Source organism: Cygnus atratus, chromosome 3, assembly GCF_013377495.2.
Source record: "Cygnus atratus isolate AKBS03 ecotype Queensland, Australia chromosome 3, CAtr_DNAZoo_HiC_assembly, whole genome shotgun sequence".
Taxonomy (NCBI): Eukaryota; Metazoa; Chordata; class Aves; order Anseriformes; family Anatidae; genus Cygnus; species Cygnus atratus.
Window position 1 is genome coordinate 40,977,222 of NC_066364.1, and position 20,763 is coordinate 40,997,984.

The following is a 20,763-nucleotide window of genomic DNA, read 5'->3' on the forward strand; positions in this document are numbered from 1 at the left end:
GATGTCACTACTTGGTTTAATACTCACTGCATTTAAATTAAAAAATTTAGGTAGCATCACATCCAAACTCATGGAACATGAACAAATTCCAGCTGATCTGATTTTGCTAGGGCAGAAAGGTGAAACAGAAACCTTGGTCTGATTTCCACTGGACTTTTGGGCTAGAGCTACTTCTTTAAAGAGTCACACACTGAGAAGATGCTATAAATTTGTGACTAGTGGCTACTTCATTCTCCATGTGCTTCTTCATTCTCCATCTTCTGATAATAGCTCCTGATTTTAATAAATCAAAAATAAGATAAACCATATTGCTTTCATAAAAAGAAAAAATATCTAATGGATTTAAACTACAGCTGCAATTATTGGTGAACAACAAAGGCTGCATACAGCATAGCATGACTACATGGCACCTTTTACCAATATGAGAGTTACCAGATATGGGAGAAAACTGGAAATCCAGGCTTCTTATTTTTTATTTTATTTTTTTTTATTATCAGAAGTTGTAGTAAGTTTAGTTCTATTATGTTGTTTTGCAATTTTGGATGAGCAAAATCATTTTGCAACTTAGTTTCATCATACTTCCTGAGTTAATGACTGATTTAGAACAATTTCAAACATTTTTAATTTCTCATGTCAAAATGATAATACAATTAAAATAAGAAAGGGCTAAAAAAAAAGTTTTTATAATAACTTTCAGATACAACCGAAACTATTCTTTCTCTTTTATTGTATAAGCCGTCCTTTCTCCTTAAATTTTCTATCGTCATTAACCCAAGAAAGACATATTTTATTAAATTTTTCCAGGGTTCTAAAAATTCAAGTGATACCTAGGATTTTACAAAGAGAGTTTTTGGGTGCTATTTTTCACTAGGCAAGTGATTCTAGAACACAGAAAAGCAGTGAAATAGCTGATCTTTCTTTTCATATTAAATATTTTTAAGAATGTATTTATTTATTTATTTGTTTATAATATTGATGCTATTGTACTCTCAGTAGCAGAAAACAGCTTTTGAGCAGACCAACTTCATTGTTAGGGTGATACAATGACTCTTGCTTTCTTAATCTGAAGTTTGCCTGGGGTAAAGATCATACAGTCACTTAGCCAAAGACCTCCCAAATACTGCATCTCAGAGGGATCATTGGGATGGTGTGAAACATGTATTCAAAGGAACCAATAATAATAATAAAAAAAGGTGGAATGAACACAATGGTATATCGTATACACGCATAGAAATAAAGTTGTGACAATGTTGACTTTAATCTGCATTCTTTTTGTGTAGGTCACATTTTTACAATGTTTAACTTCCCACTTGCTATTTACACAGAATTTTTAAATTTTGTGCAACCTTGTATTTCATGGTATGTTATTTTAGTATTGTCTACAGTACTGCAGTTGGGGATTTTTGAAAAGGGGAAAAAAGCAAAACACTTACAATGAAAGTAAAGCTCTTCATCCCCTTCTTGATCAGCTTTGCTATAGCCACAATGCCTGAAAAGAAAGACGTCAGTTTTACTGGTAAATAATGATTTACTTCCTCACATATAAAGTCCTGACAACATCGGTTTTTCAGGCTGGGATTTTCAGCCTATGAGCACCTAGCTCCTGTAGGCCCTTTGAAAGTTTGAGCTATAATTCTCTTGACAGCAGAGGTTTAAATAAATCATGAGCAGTTGTAATCAAAAGGCTTTTGTATCAAATACCAGTTGGGGCAGGTCCTAAAGAACCTTGTTCCTGTGAAAAGCTTCTATGGATAAAACAGGGGATTAAAGAACTTGAAAGTAGAACACTATTTTACATGAGGGTTACTGCTGTGTCTCTTTTTCTTGAATGTAAAGTCATTTAAAGGCTGATCAGATAAAGTGTCATGCTTCTCCACGTGAGAGAAACTAAACAGAAAGAGGAACTTTGAGGAGTACTGGTGAAGAGCTTGCTAAGGGTTCCTCTTACAGCACATTTACATAGGACTGAAAGAACATCTTGATTTAAGTGTGTCTTGCTAAAGTAAGCAGAAAAACTGTATAATTGATAATGGGATTTGAATGAAAATTGTCCTTAAAAAACATGAGTTCCATTTAAGTTTTGCAAATTTCCATCCCAGATTAGAATATGCCTTAAGAACTCACAAAAGTGGGGTCAGATGTGCTTATGCCTATGTAAGGCACAATACCTTCGCCCAATGATGAATCCAAACACCATGAAGACCAGAATGATGGTTCCTGCTACAGCAACCACAGCTATGATAATAACAGGATTCTGTTCACTGGAAACAGCCGTGGCTGTAAACAGAGAAAAAAACAGAGATTAGCTTAATATTATTCCCTACAAAGGACTTGCAAAAAAATTAAATCAACCTTCATGAATTGCAGACTGTTAGTTTCTATTTTTTCAGTTGCCTACAATTATTAATTTGATAAATTCAATCTAAAGGAAGGCCTCTATCAGAAATTCACTCAAATGCCGGATGAGTTAATGATCATCTACAGGGAATAAAAAAGGACCCATGCCAGAAGTAACTTGGTCAAAGTGATACAACCATGTGCTGAAAGCCAGCACCAGCCAATTTAACTGCCTTCTGGTGTAGTGTCTTCTGCTTTGTTCAGTGGTTGATCCCTTCCTAAAAGGGAGGAGGACATCTCTGTAAAAGGGTACAGTAGGAGAATGATCCCTGAAGAGCTCTGCTCCTAGCCACACTACTAAAAATGGTTGGTATGACTTTAATGGTAGTATGAAATAGTATCTTAAGTATAAGAATTTTTAAGGTGAAACATTAACTATTAACACAGACTTCTTAGCGTATTTATCTCTTACTGCTATTAATCATTGTAAATTGATATTATCACTTAAAATTTGTTTCTGTTAGCAATGAAAACGTGTTTCCACATACACAAAATGGAATTCTCTATGCTTCAGAGGATTTACATGCCAAAATATCTACACGCTATCGCTCTTTTTATTCATTTATGCCAATGTTATTAATATATGCAAATGTATGCATGTCACATTAATTTAAACTGAGGATGTAAATACTTAGCCTGAGAACCCTCAAAGTTTGTTATATACATTGCTTGCCACTCCGCTAATGAAGGTGGTCATATACTCAGCTGTATTAAATGAACACAACTCTACTGAACTCTATGGAGCTATAGTGATTTGTAACTGAGGATCTGGCCCAAGAGACTGAGAATAAAGGAAGAAACATCAGGCAGTGATGCTGAGAAAGGGACTATGGAAGTGTGAGTCACAAAAAAAAAAAAAAAAAAAAGATACTGACAGCTGTTTAACTAAACTGTAGATGATATGTTAATATGGTTAACTGGTTAAGTCCCGGTGGTGCTACCTAAAGATGAGAATTTTATGAATCCCACAGAATCTTCTGGGTGCAGATTTCATAGGTTCCCATAGAAACAAACCAACCAATCTTTTCTTTGCTGTGTCTTGGCAGAAGTAAACCAATCAACATGATTTATTTTGTCACTGAACTGTATTACTTACTTCCCCCACCCCTGAAATAAAAACCACTTTGTTATGCTTCACAGCATAACACAGCATCTCTGCACTGAGGTGAAATTCCTGCCCCCCCCCCCCCCCCCCCGAATTTTATTTCCTAAAGAAACTTTATAATTTTTATATATTCTTCCTAATGCAGGTGAGGAAGATCTCATTATTCATATTGGGCTTTAACTGAAAAGGACAAATGCTTTTTTTTTGAGTAACTATAACTTTCTGAGATAACCCAGGACAGTGGGGTATTGCTATAGGCCTGCACATATCCCATTTGGGCAACCTTTAGGAAATCAGTGGTCACTACCTTGTGACATAAGGGCATAAGTAATGGGATATAAGTGCAAGGGGCATAAGTAATACAACCCAGTTCCTGAAAAACTGTCTGCCCATCAAACTAGACAGCCTCAAACATAGGAATGTTGAAGTTAATGTAAAATTTCCTAAAATATTTCCATTCCTTCTTAGAACTTCAGTGCAAACCTCACTTGGGAGTCAAGACAAGGCGGCATTTTGTCCCAATGGCCAGTGTGCAAAGCTGTATCCATCTAACAGAGTTTGGAATAACACTTTTCCAAGCTTGTCACCTAATCTAGCAGCCAAGTTGAGTGCATAGAGGTTGACATATGTGAGTGGGTTGCTCTGCATAACTGCCTCACAGATTTTGGACACTGGTACAGTCTGGAGGCAAGCCGAGGATGTTATTTGGGCTCTGGAAATGCTGGGGGCACAGTACACTGCCCAACTGGTAAGACAGGTGGGATGAAGTTCATGATGTACTTTTACATCTTAAAAATAAATAAATAAATAAATAAATAAATAAGGAAAAAAGGTCTGGTTATGGGATTGGTCTGGTGAGAATCCTCTGTTCATGTACTGTCTCTGTGCTGCTTCTCCCATCTGTGTGGTGAAATCAGGCTGTTACTTGGCTTATGTGCAATTACCAATTTCTGGAACGTGGTCTAGCAGAAATAAGGATGCAAGAGTATCCTGAGAGGAAAGATTTTGGGGTGCAGATGATCCTTTCAGGGAGTCTATGGCATGGTTGCCAGTCATTGGTGTTGCCACAGTAGTAGTGGCAGGGAAACATCAGCAGGACAGAGAAGTCTGCCCTTATTTCCAGTTAAGCTCTGCTCAGGCTCAGAAGGCAGTACAGGGACCAGCTACAGGTGACACCTAATCTGACATTGTGATATCTTCTTATGTAAAGGAATGCGGCAGTGTTTAGTTTATAGGAGTCAAGGTTACCTTCTATGTACATGGTTGGAGGGATGGGGAATACCCAAACACCCTGGAGCATTTAAAAGACGAGATTAGCTATAAAAGCTGTGCAGCTCCTCCAGCAACAATTTTTCATGCAGGTAACCTGAGCTACAGAAAAGAATTCCTGATGAAGTGCACATGAAAGCTTCAACAATAAATTGGATTCATGCAGGCCAAATGTCACATTCTTAAATATTATTCTTTATGTCTTCTATAAAATTTTGCAGCAGTTGTTTATTTCAGACATTATAAATATATTTTACATCTGCATGCTACTTCAACATTGCTCGATTTAAAGCTATTCATGGCAAAAGCAAAAGGCAAAATTTTATTCCTGCCAGGTTGTGCTGAGTCCTACTTTGCCAGTAAGACACGTAACAAGTGGCAAACTCCCCATCAGAGATTTTAGACAGTACAAAGGTGAAGGAGATGTTGCAGTATTGTAAATAAGATGGCCTATTTTGAAAGATATCACGATCAACTTGTCTTGCTGTGACTGAGAACATCCAGGAGGGCTCTCTGGCTTTCAGGAAAACAGATGAGAGCACCACTGAAATCTGTGTGTCCCCTGAGAGGTTGTATTAGGGAAGTTTTAACTCTGGTTTGTATACCTCCAGTCCTCATTGAAAAACAAAAAGTTTTCACAAACAATTGCACAATTATTTTTCCATTGAAATTCTTATTAGAAAATGCCATCAACATTTTTAAACTGAATGCTTTCATTTATTCTTATGGTTTGTTCTGCTTGATATCTAGAATACAATGTCTCCTATACTTTTGGAATTACAGAAAACACAGTAGCCTCTTTAGATCCACTGGCTACAAATAACTCAAGATATCTTTTAAATAATTCAGTGGATCAAAAAAGGTAAAATTACCACTTAAGTGATATTCTTTGAATTTATATTTTCTTCCAGGAGGACTTCTGTCTCTGATAAATGGTGTTTACAACAACAAAATTCAGTTAGTTTGATCTGTGACAAACACAGCATGGAATATAAATATCCTACCTTCATAAAGCATTTTTGCTTTGCAATTTTACAATTTTTACGTAAATGTATGTTGTCCAACACATACAATATGTGTGAGTACAGGTATTAAATACGTATATTTTACATATCAGATTACATAATGGACATATACATAATCTGAGTTCCTCAAATGCTGGGAAGTGGCCATGCAGTTTTGATCACAATACAGAAACTGGAACATAATACAAAAATCTACTAAATCAACAGCACCAGTTGAAATGCTAGGTGAATTTCAGGTAGGCAACAGGACTATCTAACTGCTAGTTGAGCACTACAACTATATATATTCTTAAAATACTTTGATAGTTTTGAAAGTCACATTCAGAAATCCATTGGAATAATGCCAATGACTCTTAACTGTAGCAGGTTTTCTGCTCACCTGAGGTATATTTCCGAAAAATGATCCACTGAAAAATGATCCACTAAAATTCTTATGAAATGCTAACACAAACATAATTTTATTAACCTGCATGATTTGATCTTTTAATCAACATTTTAATTATTTCTAAAAACTATATGTGGAAAATTGGGATTGTTTATCATTGATAGGAATTACATCCTACAATTTCCTCTCAATAAAACTGAAAATATGTTACTTTTGAAATTTTCTTTTGTGAATGCACAGGACATGGAATGTCAGAACACAAAGCTAGCTCGTGACAAAATATCTGCTGTGCATACTGGATCAGAATGTCACTAGTTTGTATGTAGATTTTCATCACCGAGTCAGAAAAAGGGTACACGATGCAAAAGGGCCAGTGATACATTTATTCTAAGATTTCCTGATTTTCCATAAATTAATCAAACTCCAGTCAAGACTGTTTACCTCATAAGTGGTCTTTGCTCATCTTAGTGGCTTAGTATGCTTACATGCAGTGTATAAAAAATACTAATGTAATGAATGAAATGTTTGGGAAACATTTTGGTCTAACAATTTTAGATTACTATGGACAATAAATTAGAAAATTAGCAGGAACATGTTAAAGCCTTTTCATTTGTTTTCCAGAAATTCACCCAAATATGAAATTACTTCTGTCTGTAACTCAGGATGCTGATGTATCTCAGGGATTCTGTTGAATTTTACTGCCTTTGTAAATCAGTCTCTTTACAAAGTAAGAAATAAAAAAGAGTAACTCTACAGATGAAAATCATGCTATCAAACACATGGCTAATAATAATAGTAATAATATTATATTGTTGCTATTATGACAATTACTATTTCAATTATGTCTGTCAGCTATATGCTGTTATTTGTTATTGACAGCTTTTATATTCTGTGTGGAAACAAGGCTAAGATCTAACTACTTTTTTTTTTTTTTTTTTTTTTAAGAATGCCCACAAATTCTTCAGGCAACACCTGGCTGCAGTTAAATAAGATGCAATTGTGTGTGCCTGTGCCTCAGATGTGCTGCATAAAGCACAGAGCTGGTACCTATGGCTTCTGAAACTGTAGGCTTTGTATTCTCAGCTCCAAACTTGGCTGACTTGTTGTCAGGCAGGCTGACCTGAAGCAAATGACCCAAACCCAAATGACAAAATTTTGCTGCCAGGGATACAGGGAGTTCCCATGAGCTGACTCATGACCGACAGCTCTCACTGGCTCAAGAGCTTATTTCCGAAGACACCAAATCTGGAAGATTTTCTCCAAGTATGCATGAACATTATCAGTAGTGAAAAATGTATCTGTAATTTTTAGACAAATAAGGGTGCATGATTGGTTTCAGCATCAAAGAAAAAGTAAACTCTCCCAAAATGTTATCCCCCTGCTGAAATGTCACAGCCAGATTCTTTGGTGCACTGTACTGAGCAAGTTCATGCTTCAGCTTCATACTTTCCATTATAAGGGTTATAGGAGGCTGGTTTTAGTTTACAAAGCTTGCAACTTTGAGCCCTAAAGAAACCTAGCGTCTTTGAGACTTTCTTAAACCAAATTGACTGGCCTAGGAAATCAGAAGATAGTAAGAATGGACGTACATCTGAAACAAGACACACACATAGGTAAACAAAACTTTATAAATTTGTTTGTTTGTTTGTTTTTAGTAGGAAAACACACAGGAAAAAAAAATGACCTGGAGAAGCCACCATGGCTGAAATCTGCTCTTCCTTCCTCTCCTCAGTTACTGAAGAACCTAGTAGGGTTATTCAGCTCAACGCTAACCTCTTCTTTTGTGAGAAGGAAGTATGTGTTCAAGTGAAAAAAGAAAAAAAAAATTTTTCTTTGTGTTAGAAGAGGACATCAGAGGAGAAGAACCCGACATGCTACATTTTTTCCCACTAATTATAAGAGTACAATTCATAGTTCTATGGTAAAACATCTAATTGAAGTTCATCCCTCAAAATACAATGACATAAATTCACCTTCACTTAGAATTTCATTCTTTTCCTAATTTTAATGCCTATGACTCTAATTTTTTGCTTTTCTTATTACTTCTGAAAATGCAGATTTCCCATAAATCTAAATGTTTACCTGTGGCTTCTTCTAGTGTGGCAACATCCAGTCTAGGGCTATAATTTCCATAACCAGCAGCAGTAAAAGCACGAATCTGGAAAACATACACTGTTCCTGGCTTTAGGTTATTAATAGAAGCTGAAGTGGACTTTGTTTTTACTGTTGAATAGGTTCTCTCCCTTTGATCCTGGAAACAATAAGACAAAAGATTTAAATGACATTTACAGGTCAGATTTGATCGTGGTTGCACATCAGCAACTGACAGCTGGCCTGGGTAGTTTATTTCAATTTGTTGAATGCGTTTTTTTTATTTTTTTTTCCCAACATAAAAAATAAAGCATTCTCTGTGGAGTATTTATTACAAAACACTGTCATTGCAATGAGGAGGTTTTAAGTGTAACATAAAATTCAAATGGGATGCTCATGTTGTTAGTCATAAAATATCTAGACATAAAATAATTGCTTCTTTGGCTCTGATTACATTTGGAGTAATTTTGATGAAAAAATAGCTTGAGCAAAACTTTCCAGGGGGACATGTAGGGTTTAAACAGTTTAGGGACAGGGAAATCTGTTATTTCATGGTCAGAACCTTTCTTTCCCTTCTTACATTCCAACACTTAAAAAAATTATAATAGTGCCAATGACTGGATCTTGCACAAATTCTGAGGTCTCTGTCTAAAATTTTTTAGTCTTTTCTCTGGCTTTTCTCAGGTTTTGACTCTATGGCATCAAGAAGAACCCAGGGAGAAAAGCTCAGTATGACACCCCCCAAATCTGAAGCTGTAAGATTACAGATGCTGAGTAATTGCTCACTTTCAAATGCTACAAAAGCCGTATCATAGATCCTTACGATATTCAAAAAGCTCTTTTTGTCCATCACATTTATTGATCCAGATTATCTTTCAGCATAGATATGTGCAGCCCTGTTGATTTCTGGTGCCAGATGCAACCCTGATTTGAAGGGCAGAAGAGATGAATTAACCAACCATCTGAATGCACCACATGATCAGAGAAGCATGAGCCGTACGAGACAGTGCTAATGAGACGGATACAGAGGGAAAGAATAAATCTGTAACTCATTTCAATTTGCCAGCTAAAAATGATGGAGAACCTTTCCCTTTGCAGTCAACAAAGCAACAAAGGCTTTTGCTGAAACACGGGGTTCAAAACAACATATATGATTTCTTTTCAAGAGATTCAGTAATGGCTTCTCCTGGGCCTTGCCCACTCTGTAATTTGAGCAAGCCCATCAGCTCAGCTAGCAACAATTTTTCATATCTTATCCAAGAAAATGTAAATCATCTGTAAGTGAGGACCATGGTAGAATGTACATTGGTATGTGAGAAAAAACAGGAATGCTTGGGAGAGGAGAAACAAGCATAATGAAACACTCTAAGTAGTCATATAGGTTCACGACTGTAAGCCACAATGGAATTTTAGAGTTTGGGTTTTGATGCATAAATGAGGCTTATTTGAATGTCCAGTTCTTGAATTTAAATATATGTATATATATTTAATAATAACAACAAAGAGGTAAAAATAACCTTAGCTAGAAATATCAGAGGACAGGCTTACTTGGGAGATTTGGGGCATTTTCCATTCCAGCCCTAGCCAGAAACAAGAGGTGGAAGAAAAAAAAAAAATTGCCACTTATCAGAATATTTGATTTAATAATTTGATTTAATTTGGCTCTAAAAGGAGCTGAAAGTCCAGATCTGCGTGGGTATTTTTGTTTGTTTGGTTGGTTGGTTGGTTTTGAGAAAGGAGTGTGAGGGGGGATAAATAACGGAACAGGAACAAAACTTAACTGCTTCTCGTGTTCTGAGCAAGAAGCTTATGAAGTACTTTTCAAGCTGATCTGCACTACCTTGGAAGGAAAGCAAGCATTTAAGTATTTGTTTTAAAATATCTCACTCAATTTAAGGTTTAAATTCATTATTTCTTTATATCTGTGCCTGATTGTGAGATGAGATTTTTATTCTCTTTTGTTAATTTTACTGTAATAAATAGAATACCAGTGGCTTTCCTTCATTTAGAAAAATAACTTGACATCAGTTCTTGCCTTGGCAAACACAGGAAAATGGCCATGAAATTCTGCTGCTTATTTAAAGTAACAATATGTAGAAAAAATAATAAAAGTTATATTTTAACATTTATCATATATGAAAAGTCTAGCATCTGGGGAATTTTTCTTTTATCTTCTTCATGGTATTTACTTTTTTTTTTTTTTTAATAGAACAGAAACTATCGTGGATATAAAAGAAAGCAAAATGGCATATATTTTTTTTTCTCTGTGTGTGCAGAGAACAGTTTTGCTTTTGGTAAATATACATTTTTTGTAGTGTATGGACTTCATTTGTGTGATTGTGTGAGGGAGAAAAATTGCTTGCCAAAATTAGTAAAATTATTTTCACAAAAGAAAGGTTTAGCTATCTGTACATATCTGTTAAGTTTTGTCATAAGAGTTACTAAAGTGAACAACTTAAAGTGGGACTTAGAATCAACAAATAAACATTTTATTCCCTTCCCAATCCATATAAATATCTATTGATATGTATATTTGTGTAACTCAACACCGCAAATTAGATGTGACACATAATATTATGTCCAATCTGGTCTGAATTTATCTAATTGTATGTTAGCTAGTAAGCTGATATGGTCTTTTTGATATAGAGATACCATTGCCTTGTTTGCAGAGATGAAATGTCTTCACAAATGATCACAAAAGAGGTCCTTTGTTCATTTCTTTGCATTTTAATTCTTTCTTTCTTTCTTTTTTTTTTTTCCCTCCCACTATGCTTTATAAAAAATATCAATATGCTATGTGCTGCATTAAATTTCCTAGGGAATCTGGAGGAGCCACACTTAGTCTGGGTCCCATGACAAGCTTATAGATTCATAACCTTTCACCCCGTTTTCATGCAGCTTATGGTTGCTTGTCAGATTTTTTTTTTAATTCTGTAGTACTTCAAAGTTATCATGAATGAAGCCTTAGACACACTGAAAGGAATGGCAAAACTCTAACTGACATCAATAAGATTGCAATTTCACTCTAACAGAAACAGATCACTTCATCTACTATTGAAAAGGAGCCCCCAATTCATTACCGCATTGAGAGAAGGAGTGACAAATAAATCTCATGTTCCTGGGACTTTTTTTAAAAGGACAAATAAGGAATACTTATCAGCTAAAACTGTAGGAAGTGTTCTGGAAGTTTTCAGACATCAAGTCTGAGCTGCTCAACTCATAAAATAATACCAAATGAAGTCAAGAGTTGTATTTGAAGTCTCATCTCAAGACTGGAATCACAGTGACACAGAAGGAAATGAAACAAGCCTTAAAGACAATGTAGGAGCGACTTTAAAATGACAAATCTCATGGTAAAATCTCCACAGTCCAACTTAACAATAGAAATACTGTGGGGAAAAAAAAAGGCTGATTTTGAGTGGATAATTCACTTTTAGGATACCTAATTACAATATATGGGACATATGATAATAATAATAATTGCGGGGAATCACTAGTTATTAAAAGAGAGTGAAATCACTGTGACGGAAAAAAAAATGGGATAGTTGATAGCATGGCTATGGTTTTAACATTGTTCCACAATTTAGTGAGCCAACACAAGGCAAACAGCACATTGTTGTACATTACAGATAATCTAAGCACTTACTTTCTCATAATACTTGATTTCATATTCAGTAATGACTCCATTGGGATGTTCTGGTTCCTGCCAGGAAAGCTCCACGCTCCTCTGCAGCACTCTCTCTTTCATTACTCCACTAACTTGTGAGGGAGCTGTTTGGACAAGATGTATCAATAAATAATAGGCAAATTTTTTGGATGCCTAAAATCAAATGTCATTACTGATCCACCCCATGCTGAGCCACTTTCATTAAGGTAAAAGAAAGCACCTTTTCATAGCTCACAATTCAAAGCTAATGAATATTCAAGCAGGACCCTATTACTGTTCATAAACTTAGAATGGAAATCAAATTAAAGTGCAAACAGCAAAAAAGTGGAATTGTTCAAGTTAGTTCAAAACCCAGATTGATGGGACAGGAATAACAATTAGGTAAATGAATTCTGATTAAGATAACAAGATAGATTTTTAGATTGATCTCTGGTAAATTAAGAGTCTAAATATTTATTGCATATGTTTCAGAAATGCTTATGAAAAGAAAAATAATTAGTTAGAAACAAAATTGCATTTTAGGCTGATTTCATGTAGTTACCAATTCTGTTTAAAAAATAACCTGTTGCATTATCTGATTACATCATCATTTAGTGGTGAAAACAAGTTTGTTAAGAGACTAAAACCCCTCTTTTGCATTTGTTCAAACCTTTCCAGGACATTCTTTCTTTAGTGCTGAAGTTTCCGTCTTTGGTCCTGGTGTTTTGTGAAAGTCTGAGACAATTTAAGAAGCAGGTCTTATGAAATAAAGGGGTCACTCTCTTCCTCCACCTCATTGCACACAGTCACACATACACACACACATATGCACAATTTCCTAATGACACTCAAAACCAAACACCATCTGAAATTTTAAAAAAGCAATGTATAAGCATTATAGAGACATTGTCTCTCACTTAAAAATGGTTAAGAACTAATGTAATAAAATGAGTGACTGAAAAAGTAATTTTCCTGATCAGGTTACTTCATGTTTAGCAAAAAAGAAAGACAATGGATTTACAGCTGGTAGGTAGTTCCAAAGGAAACCTAACGTTACACTTTTCCTCAAACATACATGCTGCATACATGAACATAGCACAGAAATAGTCCTGTAAAACTATAGCTCTTAAAAAAAAAAAAAACAAAAAAAAAAAACAGCTATATCAGTAGAACTATGCAGAACTTGGTCTTGTTCCTTTTCAATTTATTTGAAATAATTAAATTATTTTCAAGAGTGTTAACACTGCTCACATAAAAGACAGAAGATAGAGGACCCGATTGCACTTCCTCCCCCCCTTTTCCCCCCTAGCCGTGGCATTTAGGCATTTAAAAGTAAAATGATTTTTATGACGTTTATGTGTAAAGGAAATAGATTCACTATATTTTGAGAGCAGATTCACAGACAGGAAAGTAAAGAAAAATTAGAGATAAATTTATTTATAACTCTACTATTTTGAACAAACATACAGAAAATTTATTTTTTTTAGAAAAAAAAAATCAGCTTTCTTTCAGAACTGCAGACAAAGCTTTCATTAAGTAAAATTATTCCCATTGATTTCATACCAATAAAATTCTTTTGCCGAACAAGGATATTTTGCTGCAACAAGTAGGTGAATTTCACCTTCATTTTCACCATTCATCTCAAAGTCTAATTACATTAATTCCCATTCTAATATTCTTTAGCACACCCACTTTCCTTAATTTAAAGAACACAGAAATAAAACAATGAGAACACATACTTCTGTTAGCAAGGATAAAACTATAATGATAAAGTAAAAATCTTTACAGCACAAACAACATGATAATACTCTAGTAAGCTTAAAATTTGATTGTTAACTTCATATTTTAATAATGTTTCTAGCCTTTTGTATTATAACGTATATAGGTTTTAAAATTAAATTTATTTACATTTCATTAAAGCCTCCAGGAATCCATGAAAATTAAGGACAGAAGCTATGCATGATAATTTTCATTATAAACTATTATGTCTATTATTCAATATAATCAAAGTTGAGGACCCCTTAATGTAGACTGCCTAACTGATAAAATCATGAAATTGTATTATGCAAACACCATGGGTTGATAAAGCATTCCAGAGCCAGGATCTATCTCTTCTTACATTCTCATTCTAAAAGCTTGGAGTATTTTTACTCTCTAATTAGCGTAATATATTCTCTTTTTTTGTAGCTAAGAGTGTGGAATGCAGCAAACTAATTTACTCTGTCTAATTTTCTGTACCATGATTAACTAGTTGTCTTCTTTGTCTAAATGAGCAGCACAGTATCCTGGCTGAATTTCAGAGAGGTCATTATGTTTCATGTATAATGTTATATCTCATCCAGATTAATGTTTTCAAACTGTTAGTTTTACATTTTTAGATATCCAAAATTTTTCATGTTCATACTTCTAATGAAGCAATTTTATAGGTCATTGGAAATTGTTCTCAATACTCACTGCCTTTTGTTTTAGCTTATCATTATATTTTTTTTCATTCTGTTGGTCATAGCATTCATTTTTTTTAAGCATTCAAGCAAAATAAACTCACTTCCTCTGGCATTAGTGAACTCTGCAGATGCGGGGAAGGAACAGCAATGTAGGAAGGAGGAACAGAGAAGGGGGAAGATGTTAATAGAGGAAGTGAAATATACTGTACAAGATTCCCACTTAACATCCGCACATAGTATACACAAACAGGCATATTCCATTCTGAAGGGATTTCCATGCAAAAGAAAATCTGAATGATTTATCAGCATTGCAAGCTAACATGCAAAAAGTCTTAAATAAATTAGCTTTATTTCCTGTTAATTAATATTCTTTTCCTTCAAGCATGATCAGATTAAAAGGTTTTTGTTTGTTTGTTTGTTTGTTTTTCCTAGATGAAAGCATTCTTCCATATTTCAATGGTAGAAGAACCCACATAAGGTGGAAGAGAGAGCCCAACACTGCAGACTGAATATGTTGGTAATTCTGACCTAGAGCCTAGGTATGTCTTTGAAGCTCTGAAAATGATAAGGTTGTATATAATTCCCATAATGCATGATATTCCTAAAATGCATTAAATTATCTAATCTTATTTTGTGTCCTACTTAGAGCCCTGACATTTGTTCGGGGAAGAAGGGATCATCAAATGGGTTGAAGCCAGAGTGTCCTTCCCTGGCAAAGTACACCAGCCTATTGCCACTGGAAGAAAATCTCTGTAAACTAGAGCAACTGCATAAGCCAATTTATTGATGTTAAAGACTAGTACATGCTACTTTTATCCTGCCTTTTTGGTTGTGTTTCTGTGCTTAATGAAAGCACAGAGGTCAGAAGCATTTTATTCTTTTTTTTTTTCTAGTATAATCGTTTCCTCTGTATACTCTCTGTACCTTTCTTACAGACTGTCTTGCATTTGTGTTTTATTTGTTCCTGCTTCCTGATACCTCATTTTAAGCCTTTAGCCCATGTCTCATTGCCTACCCATGTTAATTAATTAACAATTTATGGTTTTGAAACAACTATGAGCAAGCTTGAAAATGAGTTAAAGCTTGCAATTCAGCCCTAAATACAAACTAAAATTTGGTATTAAATCAGAATAAAAGATAAATCTATAAAAACAGAATTAAAAATGCCACTTTTTGTTCCCTTTGCTAGCTAAAATAATAAGTTAAACACATTTTTTTTTTCTTTTAGTAATCTAATTTTTGCTACTGCAACTATGACAAAGTCGTTCATGATGAAGACGCTTACAGCATTTGTAGACAACATAGTATCCAGTCCAGAGTGATTTGAGCATGCATAATCCCTACTGAATCTTTTCAGGTAACAAAGAAGCATCACTTGTCAGGATCATTATTTCCATAATATATTACACTGGGGGATACCGGCTGTTCAAAACACCATTTGCTACAAACTTTCTTTCTGATATACCTCATCTCCTCCTTTACTCCTTCCTGCTGACGCAATATCCAATGCATCAAACACACGCAGCCTCTCAGGGCTAACAGGCAGATGTACCTACACATGCTGCATAAGAAAGTACTTCTAGAATGACAGGTTCTCAGCACACTCATTCACCTTTTTAAAATGCTTCAAATATACCATTCAGCAAAAGGAAAAATTGATTTTTCACCAGGTTTCAACATCACAGCCACAGAGAAATATAACTCTGCTGGGCTTTACTGATAAAGCCTTCAAGTTATATAGATTTCAAGCTGGTCATCATTTCCAGATCGAGTTATAGAAAAAGTTAAAACTGAGGTGTCAAAAAGAGCAGGATATTCCAAGGAAATATTCTGTTCCACGGAGAATATTGTGCCTGGTAGACTGATGTGTTGCATTCATACTGCTAAGCCAAGCATATGATATATTATTATATACCAAATATACATGCATAGAAAACTGCAGTGTTGTTTAGAAGGCATTGCTTTTAGTCCGGAGTTCTGTGAAAATATTATAAAATAATATTTCTCATGCCTTAGCTCTGCCCTTAACTATTCTCTGGCTCTTATGCCTAACATTTCCCTTCATTTGAAGTGTACTTTCCAAAATACAAAGACAGATGCAAAATTATTATTTTTTTTTTTTTTTGCAATTTGTAACTGAAAAAAAATATGAAAAAAGTACAAAATGCTAAAACAAAAACATATAAACTGAAAAATGAAAACGTGAAACTGGACTTACACATACCGGAGAAGCTAGGTATTATGTGCTGATTTCTAGCACAAAATCAACTCTAACACTGGTTTCACAAAAAAAAAAAAAAAAAAAAAAAAAAGTTGTCAACAAAAGAAACCTACTTAGCTATTTCTCTTTTCTGAGATTTATTCAACTTCTGGATCATGAATGTGTCTCAATTTCATCTGGCAGCATGGAGACTTTTCATATGATACTTTTAAAAAAGTATCTCTAGAAACAGCATTTCCGAGTTGTTAGTAATTCATGTCTATAAAACAAATTATTAAAAACCCTCAGGAATGAGGGTTTTCAACTCTGCAGAAAGTTTCCCAAATGGAGTAGAGTAAATGCTCCCAGTGCAGAACCAGAGCCCATGTTAATAAATGCAATCAAATCTACCTTTGCATCTCTGGTTTCATGATTTATTATAGAAAGACTAATGAGAAAATGGGCTATCAACCTTCCTTAACTGTTTTTTTCATATATATATATATATATATATTTATTTTATAATAGCAGTCATGTGCTTATGACAATCTAAACTTTGTCTTGTACTGGCTAAAATCAATAGTAACACTAGCTCTCATTGCACGGGACCCTTGCAGTACTTCCCAAAGGACAAAAATTCCAGCCTTTGGCCTCTTTCCTTTTCATATCCTGAAGATGTGTAACAATTATTCAAAAGCACTAGCTTTTCACACAGCAGCAAAGATATCAATTTTTATATCCCTGTAAAACTATCAACATACATTTTACATTACATAAAGCATTAACAACAGTTTCCTGCAACGGCCTTCTGTAGCAGGTGGGGTTGCTTAGAGTATGTGGTCTGAAGGGGACATTGCTAACAGAAGTAAATTATGGAAAATCGGAGATATCAGCATCCCAATAATTATAACATAATTATTTCTTTGTAAAATGTCATCACTGTCTCCTTTCTGGGCAAAAATCTTTAAGCAAAAGGGTTGCTTTGACTGTCCAGCTCTTTTAACTGAGATTGGCACCTGGCTTCTTACAGACAACAAACACAAAATTAACCCATATATATGTACATATATGTGTGTATAATGAAAACAGTAGCAAAGAATTATACTGTTGTTGGCTCTTAAATGGTTGTTCAGGAAGAGAATACAAAAATCCCTGTACTGTGTTACCATTCCTATACCACTGTTACTCAAATGGCACCCTTCCACACTGCTTTGCTTACTAATTTGCTCCCAAGAGAAAGAGTGTAAATTAAGGCAGAACTTGGCCTCCCACTGAGCTCTGGTTTGTTCTGAGGGGAAACGTACGCATCAGGATTGTTAAAACTGCTAGATAAAATCTGTAAGTGAAGAGATTATACACCTTGAGGAATTGCAGCAGTTGTTGTCAAGGGCCTGGAGTCAGCATGGGGCAGCACACTGGGTTTTATGCTGGTATGAAGCAATGTGCCTCAGGACATGCCCTGTCATGCTCACTTTTGAGGAGCAATATAGATATCACCTAAAGCAAAACCTTGACAATGGTTTGCAGGTACTGGGCAAATTTTAAGACCTTGCTAATTTCTCTTATTCATTTATTCAATTTTCCATAAATATACAAAAGATTTATGTGAAAGAAAAAATAATATATACATTTTATAGCATTGTACCATGTCAGTGCTATTCAAGCCATGACTAGCCACAGCTGGTCCTTTGAATGCTTGATAAAATTTTCCTACATTAATCCTCATGTTTACACTAATATGTAAAATAATTTTCATATTATTTTGCATAATTCATACAGCAGAAAAGAGAATGGCAGCTCTTAAGCTGAACATTATTAAATGGATAAATGGAAATTTATAAGACTTTCTTTTTTGTTAAAGTATATTTCTCTGCCCTCAGTTAAGTCTCCACATGACAAAGAAGCCCATGATAAAAGGTTACTGAGTACCACTGTATTATGCCATTAGTACCCATTGCTTTGGATCAATGACAGCAAAATTCCCCACTGTGTTTATAAGCCGCAGTGTTCAAAAAATGACCCAAATAAATCAGATATTTTACACTAACAATATCCTACAGAGAAGCCATTTTAACTTCCTCTCTGACACACTTTACTTTCCGGCTCATAAATATAACACAGTGTGCTTACAATGTTCTGTAAGCCATGAACCGAGGCACATGAGGCTCTCTGGGCGCTTGGGGATGTCAGGAATATATGGTAGCAGGCAATGTACTCAAGTAATACTTGACTGCATTACTCCATTGAATTTTTTGCCATTGCTTTTGTAGTTGAGAAACTCCTAAATTATCTGCTGATTTAAGAAGAGCAACAGAAATACTAGATATCTGAATACTTTTGCAAATCAATTAATGAATAGAAGTCAAAAATGAGAAAAAAAGAATAGATTCTGATATTCCCTAATATTACTAGAAAAGTTCTAAGAAAACTTAAGCTTAAAATATCCAATATGTAGTCGTTTACTAAGTTCATTTACCAATTCATTTCAAATAGTTAATTTTTGGTAATTCCTTCATCAACCTCAATCCAGCCAGCAGGATCAGTTTTATATAGTATGTACTACGGCAAAATCTGGAGGAAAGCAAAAAAATAAAAATAAAAATAAAAATAAATAAATTAGAAAGATCAGGGCCGACAGTCTGTCTGTCACATAATTTTTTATTTTTGTTTTGTTGTTGTTGTTGTTGCTGTTGTTGTTGCTTTTTCTGGTCAAAGTCTATGTCTAGACCCATTCTATGAACTCCCCTGTTTCTTTTGCCTGACATTTAGTACAAATATTATTGTCATGTCTGTATCCCATTTCTTCCCGAACTGGCAATTTTGGCATCAATCAGTGATGAACTGATGCTGAGTTGCGTAACAAGTGACAACATCGTCTCCCAAGGTGTCCACAACTCTTGCTTTGTGAATATGTTTTGACATGTCAGGCACAAACCTGATTCTTACAAATGTGTTAGACTAGCTAGCAAACCAGCCTTACAAATAACAGAGAGAGGCTTTTGTTCTCATGCAGCATTTGTTTTGCTTTGCAGAAGAAATATTTCTATGTTAATTAGATTTTTCTTTTGTCCTGCCTTTTTTTTTGTGTGATTCATCTTTCTTAATTTTTTATTTTTTTTTTTTAGCTGAAACATCTGCCACTAGCCTTGCAGTAAATCCTTGACCCATAGGTATTACTCTTCATTAAGGAAAACAAAACACTACAAAACTCCCAAAGATGAGAATACTCTTTTCCCTGGTGGGCTACTCAGACACATTATGTTCTCCTTCTGTCTCCAGTCATCTCTGCTGGCAAGTGTCATTACAGACACAGGTTTTTGGGAATGGAAGGATAAAGCACAATTTACAAATCCTTTCCTCTGGAAGCAGACAGGTGTAATGACTGAGACTGTTTGCTGTAATTGAATTTCATGCTGTCATCTATTCAGTCACAAAAATGTCAACTTCAAGGATGTTGCTCATGAAAAAAAAAATCACCTTAATACATTCTTCTTGCTACTGTATAGCTAATATTGTTATCCCAGTTGACTTGTCTAAAAGTAAAAGTTGCATTTGCAGCCGTAAAATGTGATATGAGGTGGTGACTTTGGAGGCCTATGGACCAGTACGATTACGTTTATATAGCATAGGATGTCCAAGAGACAGTTGAATAAATTCCAGCCCCATAACAAAGAATTTTGTTTCAGACATAGCCAAGAAAATCTGGGAAATGTCATGCCAAAAAGGAAAAAAAAAAAAAAAGTTTATCAAATATTAATGGAAAAGCGTATAAATATTCTACAAAGATGTCATCACTAAACGATAATTATCACTGTGCCACAGGTTTGGTCAAACTGGTGCTTTCAAAAATATAATTGTTCAGTGGCGAGAAAACATTGCCCTAGTTACATTCCTAAAGTGTGTACAACTTCTGTTTCAGCCTTCCAAATTCACGTGAAATGCATTATAATGGCACTACTAAGGATGGATGCATTTCTGAGAGCAGCTTGGGTGAGATTCCTTGAAAAATTGGCTTGCAATTTTGTTCAGTTATAAACCTTTATTTTTTTTTCCAAACAGTGCTACATCTCTCATATTTATATATATCCATCTGGGAATCTCTACTACAGTGATAAACAGTAGAAGTAACAAGCCTGAAGTTAGTGAGTATGCATGGGAGTGAAACTCATGTCTATGAGAGGAAGGTTAGACACAGCAAACA

General features: G+C 34.8%; 1 protein-coding gene across 9 annotated transcripts in view; it reads right to left on the reverse strand.

The window, feature by feature from the left end:
- EPHA7 (EPH receptor A7) overlaps nt 1-20,763 on the reverse strand; it is a 164,158-nt gene that overhangs the window by 32,581 nt on the left and 110,814 nt on the right. For 8 of the 9 annotated variants that reach the window (XM_050709688.1, XM_035559509.2, XM_035559507.2 and 5 more), the window contains exons 6-9: nt 11,919-12,043; nt 8,264-8,432; nt 2,169-2,277; nt 1,434-1,489 (exon numbers count right to left, since the gene is read on the reverse strand). The exons of the other annotated variant lie outside the window; for it this stretch is intronic. In XM_050709688.1, coding sequence (XP_050565645.1) covers nt 1,434-1,489; nt 2,169-2,277; nt 8,264-8,432; nt 11,919-12,043 — 459 coding nt within the window. The remainder of the gene's footprint in view (nt 1-1,433; nt 1,490-2,168; nt 2,278-8,263; nt 8,433-11,918; nt 12,044-20,763) is intronic. 9 annotated transcript variants of the gene reach the window in all.